Raw genomic sequence first — 13,997 nt, 5'->3', positions numbered from 1 at the left:
TTGCTGACATTAAATTAGGCTCTTTCTGCTCAACTATCTATCCATCCATCCATCCATCCATCAATCAATAGCTCCATCTATATCTCTATCCATATATATCCATCCATCCATATCTATCCTTCCATCCATCCATATATATATATATATATTAAAAGTCTTGTAGTGCCAACGTCAAATGCTACGTGCTAATAAAATAAACTCAAAAAACATCCGTCTGCATCCAACATCTGTATCTAAAATAAGCAAACAAGCCGATCAGATTTGATCACAGGTTCAAGGAGTGACAAGGGTGAAAATGAACAGGAAGCTTTTGTCACCCCACAGTATTAAGTGTAGGCGAGCTGGGACTGAACTTCTTAGCTGTGATACGCGCTAGCATATGTGCAATCGTGAGCTATGTGAGAACAGCAGGGTGTTAAGAGGGAGTGGATCTAAATGTGAAAAACGCAAAATGAGGTATTTGAAATGTCTATAACACTCTTTGCAAAGTGTGATCAATGCCTTGTACACACCAATAGCAGCTATTGCTATGATGTGTTTAAACAAATAAGGAACACACATGTGAATGCTTACACAGCTTTAGTGCCGAAAGTTGCAATTTTCCCATTGACACTAAAACAGTGAACTCAACTAACTTACTCAGCAAAACACTTAAATAACATATGAGAAATGAACAAAAAAAATTAGGGCTACTATAGTGGCGCAAAAGTCAACAGATTAGCACGTTTCGTTATTTCAGCTCCATTTATGATTGGATACCATTACCATTATACCATTACTGTACCAAAAAAATAGCATGTTCAAGACACATACTACATGACAAGCACTCGCTCCAGCAGATAGAAATATGAACAGATACGACACGCTCCTTTTGAACTGCATGCTTGCGGTGCTGCTAAGCTAATGTCCATGCTTTCCATGACTTTGATCACCCCTGCCAATATGGCCGCCATATCAGCACGTCTGTTAGCCCACTCTAATCTGCTGTGTGACAACTGCGCCACAACCTGGGAGAGACAGTCCTCCAATAAATACGACCACATGTTCGTAAAGGTGCCAAATTACGACCAAGTGTTATGCGTTTTAGTTTAGCGACTTCTATTGACCATGTTGAATAGCACAAAAAGGATCCAGAATCCATTGGTTCCAGATCCATTAAATTGAGGTTCCACAGTACCAGGTGCAGCTTAAGAGGGACTTGATCGATAGTAGGGCTGGGAAAATATTTATAAATACATTTAGAATATCATATAAAATGCTGTATGATCTTAACTCATTCACTCCCAGCCATTTTCACAGAAGCAATCCCCTTCACTCTCGGCTGTTTTATTGGATTTTGACTGATTTTGCAATGCTCACAGAATATTGTGTCCTATTGCTATAAAAACATGGAACCTACCAAAAGGAATATTAAAGTCTCTTCTTTCATCAGGAAAAAAAAGTATATCTCTATCTGTTTCCGTATTGCAGCAATTAGCATTAGAATATAGCTAAGTTTCATCATTGTTCAAAAATCTATTTAGAATAAAATTTAGAATTTAGAATAGTAATTGAGTTTTTTTTTTACAACAAGGCCCTGGTTCATCTCTTTTGCTCTTCTGCCACCTGCTGGCCGTTTGTGTAAAAGTTACCATTTCTTTAACCGTTCTTTGCCGTTGAGAGGCTGCATCAAAGCATTCTGTATGCTCTAGCATAAAAAAACATAAACAACGTATAAATATGTCTTTGGGACACTTAAAACAGAACACATTTATACATTTTTGGGAGCCAATGTAACCCAAACCCTAACCCTAACTGTGTTGGGCTACACAGATTCCTGACAAGGCTGTAGCCCCCTTTTGCACAGTGCCACCCCTGATAATTGCTGAAAACATGCCAAAAGTGTTGTGGAGACACCCTTTTTTTGGGTGGCTTTGATGCACTTGGCCGTCCGGTATGTGTTGGCCCTCGACCACTATACTATATAAGAAATAGAGCTAACCAGTGACTAAGGGTGTGCTCAAAAAAATCGATACGGGAATATATTGTTGCAGGCCTCGTCAATCCATATATCGGTACAGAGGTGTCAGAATTGTTCATTCATAACGTTTCCAGAAGTGCTGCTCAACATTAGAAGAAAAAAAACAGATTCGCCATGCAGCATAATAAAAATATAATTTGGGCCATACTTCAGTCACGTGTGTGATATACAACAATTCTGTTGTTCTTCTGGGATTCAAGCTTAGGTAATAATTGAGCCCTTATGAATTATAGGATATTTATTGTGTGTTAGGTTAGCACTGTCGGCATATAGAAGTAGTATATCTTTTTCAGCCAGCCCTAGCAGTGATGCAGCAATCACAAAAAGCTGAATATTATGATTGGTTATTTTAAATACTGTTCTTAACTTCTTTTTGCACAAAGTTCACTTGTCTTCAATTCCCACTCAGTGACTGTGCGAATGCGATCGTAAAAGGTTGTTATCTGTCTTAACGCTACATGTACATATTCACCGTAACCGTACACATTTTCAGCGCTACAGAAAATGGATGGCTATTAACAAATCAGAAGTCAACCAGCATGCTGGAAAGGATGTAAAACCTGGGAGGTTTCCCCCCCCGCAGTTTGATTCATTGCTCCTCATTCCTCACATCATTATGGACCGTTTTATTACTCCATCTAATGACTAAGATCTACACTCTACGGCCATGAGCAAGGAGCCTGATTTCAGATATTATTTTAATCAAACGTATTTGCTCTGGAACTATTTGCTCAACCGATAAGCTTGGCTAAGCTCAGCTATGAGTGAGAATCAAGATCAGCGACAGTCTGCACTTACGATATCCCGGAGAAGGCCGCTCTTTGGCACAAAATGTAATCTGCCCGCAATCATGAATGACACCACTGTTTACCGCTCTGCCACAGCCATCCCATAGTAACCCTTGACAGTGACAGACAGTGGCAGGCACCGGCGCGACACAATCAACGTGGTGGAGTGCGGCTTGCCACTGATGGAAAGGCTTGTAGTGTTTACGGGACGTATTCCGATGGCTTTTCAGAGTGGATGGAGAAGCCTCTCTCGGACAGATCTATCTGGAAGGTTCACTCTCACCCTAAATTAATTGAACGTCACTCAAAGAGAAGGCCAAATGGTGAGGAAGAAAATGAGAGTGTGACTTAGACCGGTGTCTTAATGCAATAGTGGTCACAAAATCCACACTCAATTTAGACAAAGCTTAATTTGTAGCTACGTGGACTAAATACAATTAGGGCACTGCCGCTTCCACACCTCAATATTTCCACACCAAACTGAAGCAGCAATGAAATTACCACATTGCAAACACTTTGCGCAATAAAGGCATAAATGGAAGGATATAGATTTTACCTTCCATCTCTACAGTGGATTTGTCAGTTTCTTTTTCTTCGGTCCCTGCAGCAGTTGGCTCCTCTTCTGCTGAAAAAAAAAAAAAAAAAAAAGAAATCCAACAATGGTCTTGTAGGTCTTTTATTCATGTTACCGGAAGTGTCTTTGGGGAGAGGTTGTCATACCTGTGAGGCTGCAAAAAGATCTTGTCTGGAATCAAATATTGTAATACTAACAAAGCTAATAATAGTGGGTTTGCACATCCGCCTTACTGGATTCAAATCTAATTTCCGCTGTTTTTGCATAGGGTTTCACCCTGAAGCTTCCATTCCCATTCCAGAAACATGCATGTTGCGTTACATTAAGACTATAAATTGTCCGTATGCGTGAGTGTGAAAGATTATTTGACTATACGTTACATGCCTTGCAATTGGCTGACAAAACAGTACAGGATATGTCCTAGATACCTGGATAGGGATGTAATGATATCTAAGGCTACGTTCACGCTGCAGGTCTTAATGCTCAATTCCGATTTTTAGTGTGAAATCTGATTTTTGGGATTATGCGTTCTAATTACCTATTAATTGTGACCTCAGTCTGTCTGCTGTGTTGGACGTAATGCGTCCCCAAAGTGACCCGCATGCACAGAAGAACATACGTCACTCACAACGCTGTGTTTGCGGAAGTAAATACGGACGGTCCAGCAGCGTGTCAGGGCCACGGACTTTTATAAGTCCATCGTCGGGGCTCATATTTTTACCATCTCATATCTACAGAGGAGTGATGCGGGAGGAGGTAGAAATAATATTTTGTGAAAATGGGGCAAGCCTGTTCGAGAGCCTCAACTCACGGAGACCTCTCCTTCCCCCCCCCCTAACGATGATGTCACGTCATTGCATGGCTAAATTGCTAATATCACCACCACAAATGTCATCTTTATACTTCATGTTTTAAGTAGAATTAAATTAAAGTCAAATATAAAGTCACATATAAAGTCACAACTGTTACTCGAAACAACTTTTCCGATTCACGTACGTCTCCCGAGCCGTGCGGACCTTGCGGATGCGTCAAGCTTTTCCCCCGCTTGCGTGGAAGCGCATATTGGACTTTTGATGACGTTGGATGTATGCGACCTGACTGTTTAGACTGCGGTCGCATTGCAAAAATTCGGATACATAGCCGATCAAAGACCACATATGAAAGTGACTCAGGTTGGATATGAAAAAAATCGGGATTGAACCGTTCAGACTGACAAAAAGATACAGGTCACATTTGGGCAAAAAAAAAAATCGGATCTGGGTCGCATTTGCCTACAGTGTGAACGTAGCCTAAACGTCATGATAAGATATGAACCTCTCAATCCGATTATCATCCCAATATTGTGGAGAGGATGGCGATAGAAAAGAACACATGGTAATGTATAAAAGCTTATGTTGAAAAAAAAAGTAAAATAGTGTGTTTTTTGCAAGGAACGACGAAATAGGCTTGGCCAGTCATTTGATTGTCATGAGCTCCGATTGGCTCAGTGGGGCAAAGCATTATGGTCTATGTAGTTCTTTGGACTATTTAATTTGTTTGTGTGAGGGTGTGCGTGGTAATATTTGGTTAATGTGGCAATATTGCCGTTAAGTTACATCTAGTCCTGGATAGGCGTCTAGTGCTATTCCGAGCAGGTGAGCTGGAACCTGTACGAACAAGCACTAGATGCAGTAACATGCATGGATGGATGCAAGGGCGGTTGTGTACCTTTGTCTTCATCTTGATCCTCGTTTTCAGTGACTGTTTCTTGATGTTCATTGTGTTCAATTCCAATATCTTCACATTTGTCTTGACTGTTGTTTTCATCTTCATCCGGATTCGGCTCCTCAAGGCTCAACTCTTCATCTTGACCAGCAAAAAAACCCCCCCCAAAAAACATGAAAGTTGTGATTAAAGATTTCATGTGAGTCAAGTATTCAAATAATGATGCAACGTGTTAATGTTTGGCATTGTTTATTTATGAATTTAAAGAGTTGGAAAAACTGGTAGCTAACTAAAAAAGGATGTTAATGAGAAGTCCAGAATTTTTTTTTTTTTTTTTTTTTGCATTAGCCTACTGCTGTTTTATGCATTTTTCCTCATTGTTGCTCCTACTTTTCTGTTAGTGTCTCACGAGAAGGTTAATTACAGATCTAATGTCTTGGATAGCAAGCCAGGGATGCATTTAGCACAACACACTTCTCGGAAATCTACAAAATTCATGCTTGGAGACGTTATGGCCGCTCCATCTGTCAAAATTGTGTCAATGGAATAGAATTTACATAAAAGAAAATGATTCAAGGCGCTGCTCCCTGACAGCAACGCAAATCCTGAATGTTAATGACACATGGAGGTGGAAAAGTTCATAATCAGACTAAAAGGAAAAAATCATGCTCTCACTTCAGTTGTCCTTTTACAACACACAAACAAAGAGACTAAATGAATTCCCTCAAGCCTGTTTTAGGATTTCCTTTGTGTGTGATTAACTCTTGCACTTCCAAAATGTCTGATCATCTCAACATAACCACATAGACGTCGTTTGCAAGTGTACCATACCTGGGTTCTGACTCTCCATCACCACGTCTTCAACCGCTTCCGCATCTAGAAGCAAGGAGTTAAAAAAAAAAGTAGAAAATATTTACGCCCAGAGTCAAAATCACTCCTTTCGATATCAACTAAAACAGCTTTTTTATTCCATTGCTTTATGTCGCTTTGTCTTTGTACTGCAGCGTGAGAGCAATGGAACCACAAAGGCATGCATAAATTAAGCGACAAAAAAGAAAAGGGAAAATAATGTCACTTCCAAAGCCATACATAATTGAGGGATTTCTTTGTTCCACGCGTCTGTGATAAGAGAACTTTTTGTTGTTGTTGTAGTGTTGGCATGTGGGATGGAAAGACCGAAGAGGAGCGAATAGTGCATTGAATTTTTGATGACAAATGACACCCAAGAAACAGCGGCGGAGCCAAGGGGCCGTGAGCATGTTAATGAGCCGGAAAGTGACATTACCATTGTCAGCCTTGTTTTCATCACCTGCTTCTTCTTTTCCTAGAAAGGAGAGCAAATGTTCGTCACTTGAACACCAGAACTCATATCATGAAGAACAAAACATACTACATTTTCTAGTGATGAATGATTCATACACAGCAGAATCACGAATCATGAAGCTTCATTTTGGCGGGTCTTTCTTTCGTCTCGGGCCGTAAACACAGGACCTTTTTGAACAATGTGAGGTTTTCAATTCTTTCAGCTCAACAAATTCAATTTTGTTTTGTCTTAGTCTCCCTATTTGCTGTGGCACAACAAGGGGTATAACTACATCAAATAACAATTTTTACTCGACTTTTGTAGTGGAGTTAAATTACTTATGTTTCTATTTATAATACTTTTACTCCATCACCATTCAAGTGTACTGTAAATGCATTATTATTTCATCGTCCATCCATCCATCTATTTTCTATATGGATTTTCCTGTTGAGGGGTCGCAGGGAGCTGGAGCCGAACCCAGCTGACTTCAAGCAAAAAGCAGACTAACCCAAAGACGGGTTGCCACTCAATCACAGGCAACATGAGTTTATTTTTATTTTTAAGTATAGAACACACTGAGTGATGCAGCTCTTGGGATGTGTCATACTTTTGACTGCCAAATATATTTTTCTTATTCTCATGCTCAGAATTCTTTAGCGACGGGCGAGTGCCGTCACTAGGTGTCGGTATCAGACCGATACCCGCAGGTATTTCATGGTATTGGTAGGGTACTCGCGACGTTGGCCTTTTGTGGCTGTTTTATGATGAAGAACTCAAAGCATTTAGGGACTTTTTCTGGCCACTGAAATATTAGTTTAATTTTATTTACTCAAATTCCTTTATTGTGTGTTCTATGCAAAATAAACTAAAGTAAATATGTATTTTATAAACGGATGGACCAAATTAATAGAAAATTGCCATTAATTTCATGCAATTTTAAGGAAAATTCTAAATTGGGATAAAAGGTTGTTCTTTAACATTTTGTCTTAGTTTTTAGCTTTATGTATCAAAAGTACCAGTGACTACTCAAGAGTTGAGTACTTGTACTGGTATCGGTTTAAAAAAAAAAAAAGGGCTATCGAACATCCCTAGTATTTTTTCATGCATCATTTTAAAGCAATTGGCTTTGTCTGCTCCTTTAACAGGGTTTTCTGCAGGTATCATCAAAACTAATTTAATACCCGTGTCGTACTGAATATATTGTTTATATATTAGGGGTGTCAGCCTATTACAATTTTTATGCATAATTTCTATAGCTAACTCAGGATGATTAACTGTAAATTAATCACACGGTATATTTATTCTAAATGTACAATAAAATATCTTTCAAGTTTTTAAAACACTAGTTAATTAACATAAAAGTGGGCAAATATGGTTACCAAATACACACGTGGTTGTATCTTTCTAGCTCATTGAGACAGTAATTTTATAGTAATTCTTGAAGTTACAGTTAACAGTTATGAGCCATATATTTATGTTGAGGTAATTATCTGCCTCTAGGTGGCATTAGTGTTTCATGTTGGACGTTGGTGACAGGAACAAATACATTTTTCTTTTCAAATTAGGAGCAATTGTTTTTTGGAACATGAAGCAACTCTAGGCCACTAGTCACCAGTCCCCACAAATACATATATTTGCATCATATTAAGTGCTAAATTGTGTTATAGTGACTCGTTCGCAAAATTAAATAAAGCATGAACAACAACTGTATTTAAAAATTTTAATGCCTCTTGCCATCGTATTTAATGCATCCCAATGCCATTTAAGGCCTGTATTGTAGCTTCCTTCATTTAACGATTTTTAATGCTTTTTAATGACCCACGGAAATCCTGCTTAATAAATGATTGGACAATTAAGATTTGTTCAACTAATGACTGACAACCTTCACTATAGTTTAGTTATCTTATTTGTAACATTAAATGAATGCAATTGACAACCACTTTTACACATGCTCTCTAGCACGTGCACACACTGCATGTCAACCAATGACATTTGGCAAAGTCTGTAAATGAAAGCCATGACACCAATAAGAAAACATGTTTCACACAATGGCTATTGTGCAGCTTCTATAATTGCTTTTTTTAACAAGCCGCACAGAGAAACCATTTTCCATATCGGCGCAATTTTGCCATGCACTCGGAACAATAAAAACGCCAGCCTCTATTAAATGGAAAAAAGTCCGGTTGTAGCATGGCTGCGTGTTTATCTGGAGTGCCTCTGCCCATCACGCCGAATAGTGGTGACACGCCGTCGATGACAATCCTTTCTATTAATCATGACTGACATTCGGAGATGGAGCCTTACCGAGAGGGCCACAAGGAATACCTCAGAGGGAAAAGCAGGTGAAGATGAAGGCTGAGGGTCACACACCCGAATGACTGTCATAATTATAAATAGTGATCCCAAACAACAACATGTCAGATGTGTAAAGGGGCCGAATGCAATTTCCCCCCACATAATTTGATCATTTATACTGAGCTTATTGAGAATAAGAATGCTTAATCTACAATAAAGAATGCCTCGCACACACACGGTGACAACATCTTATGTAGGCCAGCTGTGATTTATAATGGCTCCAAGATTAGGACCATTTGAAGAATGTCTTTCCACAATGACACCACCCCCCAAAACACAACTCACTCATGCGTTACAAACAGCAGGTGGCAGCATTGTCACAAGCGTTCTTGCCAACTTCCAGTGTACTTGAGCCCCTTTTCATTGTGAATGCAGGTCCAACATACTTCACTACTGGTCAGCAACGACAAACAAAATGGCTCTCAGCTCAAACCCGCACTTCTACACTTAGCATTAATGATGATATATTTTTTAAATATTGTTTGTTAATGTTGTATTGCTTTAAATGAGTGTCCACACAGTTTTGTTAAAAAAACAAACATGTCAAACAGGCACGTGGATGATTTATTTATGACAACAACAGGGTTAAGTATTACAAGGACATGAATGATTTAAAAGTTGATATGCAACCTTCCCTTCTTGACTAGAGTGGATGTCTGGATGGAGCTCATACTCGGCAATAAATGAAAATCAAACACATTCTTTCCACTGCCCTCTCATCCACCCCTCCTATTAAAGCCAACTGGAGCAAAGAAAAGGAAAAATTCATGAGGCATGCGCAAGAAGGCCGCTGGGATGACCAAAAGCTTACATTCAAATTTTTTTTGCTCGTGTTTGTCAGCATCATCGCCTTGGAGTGGCTGAGTGTTGGCCCTCTCAGTGTTATTTATCTCTACATTCGGGTCCACACTCACCAACATTCCGCTTTGCTTCTCGCCTCTTTACCAGAAACCTTAGCAACCCAGATAAACACTTTCAGCAAGACATTGATTCCTGGCTCAAGGTTCACATTTTATTGTGCCCTGTGACACCCACTAATCTCACTAATACCACCCTAATGCCAAAAAGTAAACACTGTGGGGCTGCTTGCCAACTCAGGTGATGTCTCTCTAAAAAAGAGCCTCAGTACATTTTTGGACCTTTATTTCTGATATTAGGTAGTGTTGTTCCGATACCGTTTTTTGGCCTCCGATACCGATACCCAGCTTTGCAGTATCGGCCGATGCCAATACCTAAGTTTTTTTTTTCTCAACATGAAAAAGCTGCCCTGCCATTGGTTCAGGGCATTCAAGGCAGATAGGATATCTTATCTTGGCATGCAGTGAACATGTCACACATCAGTGAATGTCATGCATGAGCAAGACACAAGATGCTGCATCAAAAGTCCTATATTAGCATCAGAATGAATGGTATCGGCATGTTATTTGTTAGTACTCACTGATACCGATACCAACTGCGTTGCAAGTTCCGATACTTTGATACAGTATACAAAATGTACTGTAAAAATGTTGTCTACGGTAATAATTGTCAGCTGATGTCACAAAGGGCATTCAAGACTATTGACCTGGTATGGTACGCATTAAATATAAGGAACAAAGTTTGTACTTTTTGTAAGGCAGTAATGCTAATTGGGCCTGCCCATGCATTTCATGTGCCCTTTTTAAAGCAACACTAAGGAACGTTCAGTTTACGTTGATTATGGTGACCCCATATGGACAAAAGCGGTAATGTTATGCCTGAAGGAAGACCACATTTCCCAAGAGGACAAGCGCATTGCGTCTTTTTTGAGCTCACGTCAGCGGGTGAAAGCCGGACCAACGTTGATCCTTAACTGTCCCCTTTTATCCGGATAGCTTTCCTTATTCTTTTTTGTCTTCTCAGACAAAACTTTGCAGTTGTAATCGTGCGTCGACATTCAAACTGACTTCCGTCTATGTGATGAATGGGGAAAGGGGGAAGTGACATTTGCCATAAAGCAGTCAGTGCACATTTGTAGTTTTTTGTGTGGCAGTGTTCCTTCCATCCTCCTCAAAGTTGCTTAGTGCCAGTAAAAATGATACAGACCCCCTCAGGCCATGGCAAAGGTACCATTCGACTAGTTTTAAGTCGATGTTTCATCAGAAGAGTTATGAAAATGTTTTATTAGGGTTGAAAAGTTCCTTAGTGCTACTTTAAGTCTGAAATTTGAGGACGAGTTTAATCAACACCATTATTATTAACAGTTAACAGATTGTACCTGTAGGAAGAACCAAACATGCTTCTTTTGTTGCTTTTGGCTAATGCTGCTGCAAAATAGTAAAGTGAGAACATAATACAGTGCTTAATTTATTATTTGCAACTAAACTTGTGAGAACAGGGTGAGCATTCGTTTAGAAGCTGATGCTTGCTTCATTTGCGTTTCCTCTTGCAGTAATAATAGTCCTTGTTATTATTACTATTATGTGTCCCTCCACTAACCAGTGTATTTTTTTATATTTTTTTTTATAAAGAAAGCGCACTGGAGGCAACCTTAATGTTTTCCTTTCATCTGCACGACGGCTAAAAGCCTCTCACGGCTGACCCGTGGCGTGGGGAGCATGAAGTCCCCCGAGGAGTGTGATGCATCACACTGAGATATATTGACAGGCACATTCCAGCCAACACTGCAATAGCAGAGTGTAATTTATTCCAACAAGTGCTCCACATATGAACAGCGACCGATATGTAGCCCTCAAGATAAAGTGCATTCCATTTTGAATGGAAGCATTTGGCGGTTGTGTGAGACGCTCAAGAATCTTGAACTATGAATATCACATAGCTGACATGCGCTAGTTTTTTTGTGCTTTTTCCTTAATGCGCGTCTCCTGCACTCTGCGCTATCGGTGACATCCGAGTGTTTTCGATGATTAATTTCCCCACCCCTCCCATGCACTGCATCCACTCCTAACCTTTACAGTGGAGACACTACAAAATCATTTCATTCCCCTCCTGTAAGAGAGGTTGTCTCAAGGACTGAGTGTTCCCATGCTCGAAAGCTGTGCCGGGGCCTTTTGTGAATGGATTAGTTACTATTAAGCTGCCAGGCCTGATAAATTAGGATTTATAAAGATTATTACAAAATACTTATGCCCTCCTAATGCTGCTGATTGAATTTGCGAATCATTTGAATTGCCGCTGCAAGATTATATAGAAATGTATGCTGAACAGGCAGATTGAAATGCAGGCAGGCAGAAATGCAGCAAAAGCGCGCTTTGTTTTAAAAAACACATAATTATTGACGCCCTTGAAGTGGCTGCGCTATCTAGTCCAGCCTTCCGCAATCAGCGAGATGAGCCGTTTCCCCGGGGAAAACAACCATGACTGCTATCTTTAAAAATTCCCTGCAACCTTTAGGCTTGAAGACAAATGGATGGTGTACCATTTTAATTGCCTACTAACACCCTCCAGTGTAAGAATCTAATTATCTTTGGTCCATCGTATCGGAGAAGCCTATAATTGTTTCAATATTACACATCCAAAGGGGCTGAAAGTGCAGAATAGCCAGATAATGGCTTCTTAAACAAGTTTGCCTCCCAGAAAACATTCGTTTGAAAAGGACCAAAGAGCAACTTAGGAACACTTGGGAGTGCTGACCATGACTAGTCAATTTTTTTTTATATTGTAAACGTGCCAATAATGAGTCACTGTTAGTATCAGATACAAAATAAGCATTCGTATTCAATTCACTGGTCAGCGGTTACTATGTTGTCGTGCAGGTCCACATCACTCCAAACTACGGTCAAAATAATAAACAGTGTTAAATCAAAGTTGAGCATTTTTCTCTGGAAATGTGATACAGCTAGGGGTGTCCTAAATAATATATTGATACAGGAATATATTGTTACGCGCTGCTTTACAATACACGTATCGATATGAAGGCGTCAGAATCAATATATTCATAAAGCTTGCTTGTTCCTTGCTATGTAGTGCGCACATATTTCGACCAGGCACGGCGCTGTGCGTAAACCGGAAAGCGCTGCTAATTTTCGAAGAAGAAAACAGTTTTGCCATCCATCATAATAAAAATATCATTTGACTATACGTATGTGAGTGTTTTCCTAAAAATCTATGTGATGTTATGGAACGTAGCGGGATACGCATCACCTTGAAGGACATGTATTGGGATACAGTACGTATCGTATTGTGACCCCGTTATCGTTATACCCGTTATATCATGAGCAATATCCATTCTTGATACAACTAACGGACATAATCACACAAACCTCTGTTATTGTCGTTGTCATCCTTGGCTGTTGACTTTGTAGACGGTGATATGTTATCTGCAAGAAAATAACCATTTAGTGAGAATAACAGATTGTCAAATCATCTGAGTGCTCGATAAGAGACAATTCATGATGGAATCAGATTTAGTATTCCAACTTGGCTATTCTCTCAAGTCTGACCCCAGTACGACATTTTAAGGGAGGAGTGAATTGCTTTAACATGCTGCTGTTTTATAACTCCCTGACAAAAAGTGACTCCTGCGAGGCAATGTGAGGCTTTTGAGAGCGACCCCAGAGTACAGTTGTTGACAAAAACTGCCAGTGAATGTGAGCCATTCGGCAGCCATTCGAACCTTTGAATAGGTTCCACATAGCAGTGAGTCAAACTCTGGCTGATGGAGCACAATAAAAGGCCAGCATTTGGCACAAGAGAAAAAGCCCGTCAAAAAAAAAGGCCCAACTGGATCAGGACAGTGCTGGCAATGCGATATGACATGACTAGGAACCATTACGGTTTATTGAAATAGTCCAACACTGGACGGTGATGTTGTGTAACATCTGGTTCAAAACCAAGAGTAAATAACAGATCAGGACAAGTTGCCATCAGGAAGTTGCCGTCAATCAAATAAGTATAAAATCTCACATCTCTGCACATATTCATCTTTTCATGGAACAACACTGAAGAAAGAACACACCGATACAATGAAAAGTAGCCATTGTACAGCTTATACAGGGTTTCTGCAGGTATTATCAAACCTAATTGAATGCTTTTTAACAACTTTTTTTTTTTTTAATGTATAATAAGTTAATACTTAATAGTTTATAGTATATAAATATATACTATATTATATATAGTATATATTATATATATATATATATATATTATATATATTATATATATATATATATATATATATATATATTTTTTTTTTATGGAGTACTTGTCTCGTACGTTGGAGAATGCACCCAAGAAATTGGGACTCCATTGCAATACAGTTTGAAAAGAGAAAAT

At 39.4% G+C, this 13,997-nt stretch overlaps 1 protein-coding gene and 1 long non-coding RNA gene across 3 annotated transcripts in view; one reads left to right on the top strand and one right to left on the bottom strand.

Annotated features, from left to right (window-relative positions):
* The window catches only part of macrod2 (mono-ADP ribosylhydrolase 2), a 410,765-nt gene that overhangs the window by 17,655 nt on the left and 379,113 nt on the right, over nt 1–13,997 (bottom strand). The window contains exons 11-15 of one of the 2 annotated variants that reach the window (XM_077581899.1): nt 12,986–13,042; nt 6,372–6,410; nt 5,918–5,962; nt 5,090–5,227; nt 3,365–3,433 (exon numbers count right to left, since the gene is read on the bottom strand). In XM_077581899.1, coding sequence (XP_077438025.1) covers nt 3,365–3,433; nt 5,090–5,227; nt 5,918–5,962; nt 6,372–6,410; nt 12,986–13,042 — 348 coding nt within the window. The remainder of the gene's footprint in view (nt 1–3,364; nt 3,434–5,089; nt 5,228–5,917; nt 5,963–6,371; nt 6,411–12,985; nt 13,043–13,997) is intronic. The other variant, XM_077581900.1, reaches the window with a different exon arrangement.
* Nucleotides 1–13,997, top strand: part of LOC144061430 (uncharacterized) — a 41,805-nt gene that overhangs the window by 26,100 nt on the left and 1,708 nt on the right. The window lies entirely within an intron of this gene.

This window comes from Vanacampus margaritifer, chromosome 12 (assembly GCF_051991255.1).
Source record: "Vanacampus margaritifer isolate UIUO_Vmar chromosome 12, RoL_Vmar_1.0, whole genome shotgun sequence".
Classification (NCBI taxonomy): Eukaryota; Metazoa; Chordata; class Actinopteri; order Syngnathiformes; family Syngnathidae; genus Vanacampus; species Vanacampus margaritifer.
This window is presented reverse-complemented; position numbering and strand designations above follow the sequence as displayed.